Below are 9,297 nucleotides of genomic sequence, written 5' to 3' on the forward strand. Positions count from 1 at the left end.
CAGCAGATCAGAGGATCTGGCGCGGCATCCCGTAGCCGGTCATGCCCGCCTGAGAAGCCCCGCGGTTGGTCCCCATCTGTAAGCCAATCACATTCTTGCCCTCCTGCAGTTGGTTGTCCGAGAAGTACCGAGGGTTCTCCTTGGATTTCCTGGGTGGAAAGTGAATGCTGGTTAGGAGGAGGGTGGAGGCTGCCCCGGTAAATGTCCTCCCAGGGCAGAGTACAGGCTTCTCTGGCCTAAGTGCTGGTGCCGGCTCTGCCCCAGAGAGCACTGAGCTCACCACCCCTCATCTCGCAAAAGGGACTGTCCCTTGCCATCCCAGGAAAGGCGTGAGGATAGAGATAAGGGATGCGGAAGTGCTTTGTAGAAGGCGTTTCCCAGGGACAGGAGTAAGCACGATCACCACGCTGGCCCAGAGCCTGGGCTGCCCAACATACTCACTTGGGAAACCAGTTAGGATCCCCAGAGAAGAGCCCATCATCCCGGGCTACCGCCAGCCCGCCCAGATTCATCAGTGTCCGCTGCACACAGGCCATGTTCTTTCCTGGGAAGAAGGAGGGGTTGTAGTAGCCTCCGCGGGGCTAGGGTCCTGAATGGCAGGCTTCCACCTCTATCACTAAGTCAGCAGGCCCAGTCCCCAAATTCCTTTACTCTTGATCTCCCTGTTCTCCATTCCAACCTCCAACATGGTCAACTGCTCTACCAAAACACAAACAAATGAGCACGCACACACATACACACTCCACTCTGTCCTCAGGCTGCCAGAAACCTCCCCTTCTCCCTGGAGGAGATGGCTCAGGCCAACCTCTGGTCTTCTGGACAACAGTGCCCTGACCCTGGCCTTGGCCCACCTTCCCAGAGGTCCACAGTCTGGAAGATGTCAGTGGTGTTGATGCCATAGCGCTCGGCTGCTTGCAGGAACTGGGAGATCTGCTCCATCTGCTTGAAGGCCATGGTGGAGGCCTGGATCTTCTTCACCGGGGCCTGCCCCTCGGGGTACAGCCCATTAATGAGCTCACACAGCACCTGGGGGAGGACAGCAGAGGTGAGGCCATGCCCACACAGATCACAGGGCACCACCCTCAGCTCCAGAGAACGACACAGGTACCTCTCCTACCTGAGGACAGTTCTGACTCCACCTGGAGAAAGCCTCAGGCTCCTTCCTGCCCAGCCCCTGCCTCTGAGCCCAGAAAGTGAGCCATGCTATTCAAGGATCACTGACTAGAGCACACCTCCCCCAGCTCTTCCCCTGGCGCTCCTCCTCCTTCCTGTTACCTAAGGCTTCCACTTCCCTTGGTGGGAGGGAGGAAAAACAGGAGAGCCTCTGCTCGATGGAGATCCCTGGGCTCAGGAAAGCTAGGGACAGGGTTGCACTCCTCTCTTCGGCTGAGACCATGCTCGCTTCCCCGGTACCTCTGGTCGGAGGCGCCCTGCGCTCACCGTGCCATCCTTGAGCCAGTTCTGGAAGTTCTCGCGCCCAGGCTGGGGCCGGCCCACATCCTTGCGGCACTGGGTGGTGATCCACTGGATCAGGATTTGCTCCAGGTCCGCATCGTACTGTTTCTCAATCTTCTGCTGTACCTCCCGGCTCAGGCCGTAGGCAGGTCCCCTGTTGGCCATTCCGGAGGCTGGCGGCAGTGGCTGTGGGGGACTGGGGAGAGGACACAGCCAGGCCCGCGGTCAGCACTCTACAGCCTGTGGAGTGGGGCACTGCCCACGGGGACACACACCGAATCCCTCGGGTGGGCCCCAGAGGGGAGAACAGCTGCCAAATGAGAGCATCTCCCCTTGGCCCCTGCGGGTTCTCCCACCCTTATGACAGGAGCCTGTCTACTATATTGAGGCTTCCCATTAGATTTCATTTGAATGGTTCCACTCCTATAATGAAGTATAAAACCCACTGGAATAGAACATAGGGTAAATGAGGTCAGGATTGGCGGTTCAGCTCCTGATTAGGGGTGGTCAGCTTTAGCAAAGGCAAACTGGTCATCCTAACCCCAGCTGTGCCTTTTCCAGTCTGGGAAGGAGAATGATTTAGAAAGAATATGCAGTGGCTTGGGACCCCATGCCGGTTAGCCACTGGGTTTTTATTGAGCTTCCCAGGTGGCACTAATGGTATAGAATACACCTGCCAATGCAGGAGATGCAAGAGATGTGGGTTTGATCTCTGCGTTGGGAAGATCCCCTGGAGTAGGAAATGGCAACCCACTCCAGTATTCTTGCCTGGAAAATCCCATGGACAGAGGAGCCTGGCAGGCTACAGCCCAGGGGGTCGCAAAAAGTCAGACACGACTGAGCAACTAACACTTTCACTGAGCACCCACTATTTGCGCTGGGGCTTGCAGAAGAGACAGAAATCCTTGATTCTAAAGTTGCACATAATGCCATCAGAGAGACAAAGACAGCACATGCGAAAGTACAAGAGTTGTACAGGATGAATATTAAACTACACAGATCATGTTGTTGTTATTTAGTTGCTAAGCCAACTCAACTCTTTTCAAACAACATGGACTGTAGCCCGCCAGGTTCCTCTGTCCATGGGATTCCCCAGGGAAGAATATCAGAGTGAGTTGCCATGTCCTCCTCCAGCGGATCTTCCCGACCTAAGGATCGAACCCACACCTCCTGCCTTGCAGGCGGATTCTTTACTGCTGAGCCAGCAGGGAAGCCCATTTGCCGCAGGAATTAAGGGAGGAATATGCACAGAAGCCGCCTGGAGGGCTTCCTGGAGAGGTAGGTCTAGGTAGGCCCTTAACAGATTTCACTAGGCAATGGGACTTTCCATGAGAAATCACGTATTACTTAATTCTACTTTCCTTTCTAAAAGGAATGGGAGGCAGAATGGCTCCTGCAAAGGTGCCTATGTCCTACTTCCCAGAACCTGCAAATGTTACCTTATATTGCATAAGGGATTTTTCGTGTGTGACTGAATTAAGGATCTTGAAATAGGGAAAGTACCCTGGGTCATCCAGCGGGGCCCAATGTACTCACAACAAGGGTCATTATAAGTGAAAGAGGAAGGCAGTTGAGTCAAAGTGGGAGAATGAGAGGGAAGTCAATGATTGAGTTTCACAGGGCCGTGGACCAAGCAATGCAAGTGGCCTCAAGAAGCTAGGATGGAGAAGGCAATGGCAACCCACTCCAGTACTCTTGCCTGGAAAATCCCATGGGCAGAGGAGCATGGTAGGCTGCAGTCCACGGGGTCGCACAGAGTCGGACACAACTGAAGCAACTTAGCAGCAGCAGTAGCAAGAAGCTAGGAAATGCAAGGCGTGGAATCTCCCCTAGGCACCCCCAGAAAGAATGCAGCCCTGCCGACACCTTGATTTTAGCCAGAGAGACCTAGCACCTCAAGATATTAAATGTATGTTGCTTTAAGTCACAAAATTTGTGATAATTTGTTATAGCAGGAATAAGGCCTAATTCAGGAGCCTTGGGTGATATTAGTTTGAGGACCTCAGTCAGGAAGAACGGGGAGGGGGATGGCTTCCTGACCGCTGGCCTGAGTTGACAGGACCACACCTCGCAGTGGGAAGTCTGTCCCCACCCGCCGTCTCGCTGCCTAAGTCCTGGAACGCCACACATCAAGGGGGAGCCAGGACCAGAGATGGGATGGGACTCCATTTCCTGCCTCCGTCTCCTCCCCATGGGCTCTTCTTTCTGCTCTGAAATAGAGCTGCCTGATTGCACATAAAAGAGGATGCCCCAGACCAGGCACCTAAGTTGGAGGGGAGGGAAGGGAGACACTCCCCCTCCCCAATCTGGCCCCAGGCCAGGTCAGGCTTGAGGGACGACGTCAGGCACACTGCAGGATGAGTCTTCCTACCGCCTCCTCCCTGACCCTCGGGGCAGGTCACAGGGACAGCAGCTGCCTCAACCCCCCTCATACCTCAGTCTCTGCCGGCGCTGGGTTCAGGCAGCCCCTCCCCACACTCCAAAAGGGCTGCTCTTTCTGACTCCAGCTTATGGGGCTGCACATTTCCTGCAGAGATCCTCCCCATAAATCAGCTATTTTTAAACCTCATTAAGAGCAACCCACCCCCACTTCACCCAGCCTGAAAGCCGGGCCAGACAAATGTCAGTCTGGACCTTGACCCACACACCAGCCCCACACACACTTAGCCGGGGGCGGGCAGGCCGGTTGGGCAGGCCAGTTGAGTGGCTGAGGTCTGCGGAGAGAGCAGACAAGATTCCCTGCCCCCAGCCCAGCCCCAACGGCTCAGCCACCACTCAGTCTCTGTGAGCCTGTGACCCTGCCGCATAGGCTTGGGAGGCTTGGGAGGAAGGAGAGGGGGCCAGAGGCTGCTGCCACCAAGAAGTCACCTTGTCCCAGCCCCTTGTCTAGACCTCACTTCTGGGAGCAGCTTCACTGCAGTCACCTGGGCCTCAGGGCTGTGTCTCCATGGAGCCAACTGGCCTGAGGCCCAGGGATCACTACAGCCAGAAAAGGACAGGAGAATGATTAACCCGGACACCAGGGTTACGAAGGGAGAGCAGGGCCGAAGCCTGACCCCTCCAGTGTTGCCTATGGAGGGCCCCCCAGGCCCACCTCTGGGATGGATGTTGAGAGCCCTCCTAAACTCTGGAGCCTGGACACAGCTGGCAAGGTCACAGGCTCCAGCTGCAATGTCTCAGCTCCACTCGGGGCCACTGCCCTAGACCCTGCGGTGCCAGAGCCATGAGGCAGAGCTCTGGCAGGAGGGAGAGCCATGAGGCAGCCTGCCCACAGCTGTTCTCCCCACCCCCACGAGCAGACAACCTCTGTGAAGCCGTGGCTGCTGGGGCTGCAGTGGCGAACCCGGGGCTCGCCCCTAAAGGAGGGAAGGTAGCCACTTGCCTACTGGAGTGGGGAGAAGCTGTGTGGGAAATGCTCAGAGCTGGGGGTCCAAATGGAAGACAGCTGCACAGCTTGGGGATGGGCTGGCAGTGAGTAAGGTGAACTCCAGAGGTACTCCAGACAGCAGTGGGAACAGCCCTCACCCCCACCCACGAGGTTACAACAGCTGGGAGAGGGGAGGGCTGCAAAAGGCACTCCAGCCCTCAGCCGCACCCAGACCCTGGCTGGACCAGGGACGCTTACCTCACCCCACCGAGCCGAGGAGCTGATGCCAAAGAAAAGGCGGACATGGGGGTGGGGTGGGAGGATTCCAGCGCTCCGGGCAGGGGTGTTGAATTGTGAAGACAAAGGGACTCTCCATTCATTGTGCAGAGAGGACACAGGGGAACTTCCCAACCCAGAGGTGCCATTTAGACTATCCTGAAAAAGCGAAGTGGGAACCCTTGCCTCCAAAGTGAAGTGCCACAGGGAGCAGGGGCGGTGGGAGACCTACGACTGAGGGGCCACCGTGGGGCAGCCCCCTTGCTATCGAGTCAGGGAGCAGCAGAGAAAGCTGAAGCTGCACAAACAGGAAGCCACAAAGCTTGCATGGGAGGAGGGGTATGGGGGGGGCCGTTGCCATGGCTTCTGTGTACCAAACACAGGAATGGGGCAGGGTGGGGGCACCAGGCAGAAACAGCCACTCTGTGCAGAAGTGGTCAGGAGACGCCAAGCGGGATCAGAGGCTCGGCAGGGGGAGCAGAAGTGGGATCCTTGGAAAGGGGTAGCTTCACAGGTACAGACAGGTGCAAGAGATTCCTCAAGGAAGCAGCTGTGGAGGGAATAGAAGCATGTGGAGAAGGAAGTTACAAGTGTTGGGGTAGATTCCATGTAGATTCAAGGAAATAGTTCAGAAGAAATATCCTGGCAACAGAAGGTCCATTCGGAGCTAGAGAGCCCCATAGCTGAAAATCCTGGGGGGAGAAGGGATGGGGTAGGGTGGAGGGGGGAGGATTAGAGGCCAATCCCCAGAGGGGCTGGGGTGGGGCGTGGGGGAAGAATTGCACTTGGACTTATTTGTTGATTCTGGAAGGGTAGGGGCCCACTGGCCTCACCCTACCTTGGCCTCCTCTGCAGTTTGAAGTCTTCCCTGTGGACTAGGAAGGAGAAATTGGAAGTGGGGTTACAGACCCGGAGCTGTCCCTCTGGTGCTCTGGAGTCAGAAAACTAGGAGAACCACGGGTCTCCTCCTACCCCGGATCCCCATACTAGTCCTCTACCCCATTTCACCTCTACCCTGCTTCTTTCTGCTCGCGGATACCAAGCTTCCCCAGAACATCACCTGAAGGGGCTCCAGCAGAGCGCGCGGGGCAGGGGGGTGGGGGAGGTCTGCGGCAGTCGATTTCCGGTCCTGCTGGTCCGCCCCCCAACAGTCGCCCCGAGTCGCCACGCCCTAGGCCGTTACTGGGATGAATCACCCCCCGCCCGCCGCTGGGGTGACGCAGCGGTCTGGGCAGCCCGCCTGCCCGCCCGCGGCCACCACCGACTTTCCCAGCAGCAGGGGGCAAGGGGTGGGGGCGTCGGCTCCCGTAGAGGCTGGAAGCCTGGAAAGCAGCCATCCTCCCCCAATACCGCCTCCTACAGGCAGGGCACCCCGAGGCGCTGTCTGGGCTGCAACCTCCCAGACGCTTGAGGTCGAGGGACCCTCCTGGAGAGGACTGGAACTTCAAGTCCCCGCCCAAACCCGAGAAGGCGAGGCCACTGCAGGACCCGAGCACGGCGGCCCCTCGCCCCAACTCGCGACAGCCAGTCCTCAGAAAAACGAGCTTCAGAAACGAAGAGGGCAGGCAGCACCCACACGTGCTCCTGGAACCAGGAAGTGAAGGGTCGCCTGGGAAGACCCGGCGGCGCGGAGCTGGCCAAGGGTGGGCGCCGGAACCCTGTACCCTGCATCACTCTGGGCCAGCAGTATAATCCGTGACCCCCTCCTTTTCTCGCCCCAGCGAGACCCGGGACTGGAGCCGGCGGGCGGAGCGCAGTCCCAGAGTCTCCGATCCCGACGAACGCCCCGTCTATGCACTAGCAACACCGCCTGACCTCATCGCTCAACAATGCGGGGGTCAGAGCCTGGGGACGAACCTGACAGCCCAGGGCGGGGCAGGGCAGTCAACGGACCCTTGCCTGCCAGCCCTCGATCCGCAAGCCTACTGGAGCGAGCCGCAGGCTCGGGATTCTTGCTTTCTAGAGACCGCGCACATCCCACGCCCTCAAGGACCCTTCCCTCCAGCTTACGGTTCACGTGGGTCGGAGAGTTGCGCACTCGAGGCGGGGGCCGCAGCGCGAGTGGATCGCCCGGGCGGGGCCGGGGGTTTTCAGCCTGCTCCCGCCTCGGACGGGGCGGACCAGGGGCGGGGCAAGGGCCGAGAGGGTTTAAAGGCGCCGCAGTGCAGCTGCGGAGGGCAGTGCTTAAGAAAGAGGGGGGCGGTGACCAGACCCTGAGTTAAAAGACATGGAGGCAATGGCCTCAACCCTTGAGAACCTCCACCTCTACCCCAGAGCCCTTAAACATGTGCCCCAGTGGGAAACTATCTGCCTAGGTTAGCGCAAGACTCTGGGGGTTTTTATGTGGAAAGAATGCTTTTGGCTCAAATAGGGTGGTTAGGTAAACGGAGGCACAAGAAAACATTCCCCTAGACACAAGTGACTAGGGTGTGGCAGGACTGGAACTAGCAGGCCAGGACAGCTCCCGCATGTGGTCTTGCTCCCCACCTTCTTCAAGCCTGGGCAGAAACTAACAGTGAGGTCATTCCTCGCCCAGGGCCCAAGGGGCGTGATCAGCTTTGGGACCCAGGGTTCAGACTTGACTTCTTTCTCCTTCATTCCCTCCCCTATGACCTGGCACCTCTGCTTTATCCTGGAGGGATCAGAAGAACCTTCAGTGGAGGAGACTAGCAGTTCTTCTGTCTCTGAAGATGGAGGAGAGCATCCATTGGGGATTAAAAGAATGCCCCCACCTGTTTTCAGACTTCAGTTGAGCAGTCCCTCTGGGGTGGAGTCACTGCTTATACCCATCAGTGGAGTTCTTCATATATGACAGAAGCCCCCAGTGAAACTTGTTTTCAAGCACATCAACAACCTGTGCCTTCTCACGTTTCCATTCTCTCTTGCCCGGCCCTCCCTACCTCTATATTCCAGTGATTCCCTGGGATGCCAAGTGTTTTTACTCCTCCCTACCTTCACACAGGCTGTTCCCCCGCCTGGGATGCTCTCCCTCCCATGACTGACTTCTCACTGCCCTACCCATCACCAACTTGGTGGCTTTGGGGCAGATTACTAACGCACTGAACACCTCAGTCACCTAGTCTATAAAATAGAGCTAATAGTACTACCTACCGCAGAGTGGTAGAGAATTCAACGGTACATGTACAAAATTTAGAGCAGTGCCTGGCTATTGTTCTCACTTCCTGTGACATGCCTGTCCCAGCACAAGCTGTAAGCATTCACTGTTTGCAGACTCCTTCCTTCATGCTACCGTAATAACCAACAGACAGCTTTATCACAGAACTTATCACAGCACACTGTAACTATTTCTTTACTTTCCTGCTTCACTGACTAGAAAGAATTCCCCCAAGAGCAAAGATGTCTTGTGAACTTTGTACTTTTTCAGCACCTAGCTCAATGGCTGGTCTTCAGCAGCTGACCTCAGTAGGCACTTAATAAATGCTTTTGGAATGGATCTTGAATGTATCTCCATTCTTTCACAGAGTCCCCTCACTGTTTAGGGTTTAGGGATTTTTTTCCTACTTCCCTCTCAGATTCAAAGCAGATGACACACAGAAAGATTTTTCACTTTATTTACCTGTAAAAAAAAGCCTCATCCACACCACAAACACCACACACACACACACACACACACACACAGGCAGACCTAAGATCACCGTTGTAGTCCTCAGACTCGAGGGCCTCAGTCCGTACACCCCTCAGCAAGCCAACTGTCAGGGTCTCTGACTGAGCACCAAAGGGGCAGGGGCAGCATCCCCGGCTGGAGAAAGATCTTGCTGGGGGCTTCCCCTGCATGGTCTGTGCGCCTTCACCCTGTCTCACGTTAGGGCATTCACAGCAGAGTGGCCTGCTCAGGGTGGAAGACGGGCTGTCGATAGGCTGGTAGCCGGGACCTAGCGGCATCTCGGCGCCGGCGGAAGGCCAGGAATTCCTCCCGAAGGGCAGCGCAGCGGGCCTCAGGGCCAGGAGCATGGGCAGCACTCAGGAGGCAGCCCTCCTCTGGAGTCTTCACACCTGCAAAAGGAAAGACAAAAGGAAGATGTCTTAAGGTCCCCTGGGTGAACTCTTGGGATTCAGCAGTACCACGAAGCTCTCTAGGGCCTGCCAGTGCAGAGGAGCCAAGGCAGTCAGAGGAGCGGGCCTGGCTGGCAACAGGCTGAGTCCTAAGGCTGGGGGTGTAGGACAGTGAGGCCAGGGGG

General features: G+C 56.9%; 2 protein-coding genes across 2 annotated transcripts in view; both read right to left on the bottom strand.

Annotated features, from left to right (window-relative positions):
- TAGLN2 (transgelin 2) lies at positions 1-7,216 on the bottom strand. Its single transcript, XM_010846866.1, has 5 exons — positions 7,109-7,216; positions 1,441-1,651; positions 852-1,026; positions 442-544; positions 1-149 (listed from the first exon to the last, which is right to left on the bottom strand). Exons 2-5 carry the CDS (start codon positions 1,618-1,620, stop codon positions 8-10), a joined length of 600 nt encoding a protein of 199 aa, XP_010845168.1. The 5' UTR covers positions 1,621-1,651; positions 7,109-7,216; the 3' UTR covers positions 1-7.
- A 1,438-nt stretch (positions 7,217-8,654) lies between these two features.
- Positions 8,655-9,297, bottom strand: part of IGSF9 (immunoglobulin superfamily, member 9) — a 20,078-nt gene continuing 19,435 nt past the window's right edge. Inside the window, exon 21 of the mRNA XM_010846867.1 lies at positions 8,655-9,112. Within this exon, the coding sequence (XP_010845169.1) occupies positions 8,931-9,112 (182 nt within the window). The 3' untranslated portion in view covers positions 8,655-8,930. The remainder of the gene's footprint in view (positions 9,113-9,297) is intronic.

Source organism: Bison bison, unplaced genomic scaffold, assembly GCF_000754665.1.
Source record: "Bison bison bison isolate TAMUID 2011002044 unplaced genomic scaffold, Bison_UMD1.0 scf7180017864240, whole genome shotgun sequence".
Taxonomy (NCBI): Eukaryota; Metazoa; Chordata; class Mammalia; order Artiodactyla; family Bovidae; genus Bison; species Bison bison.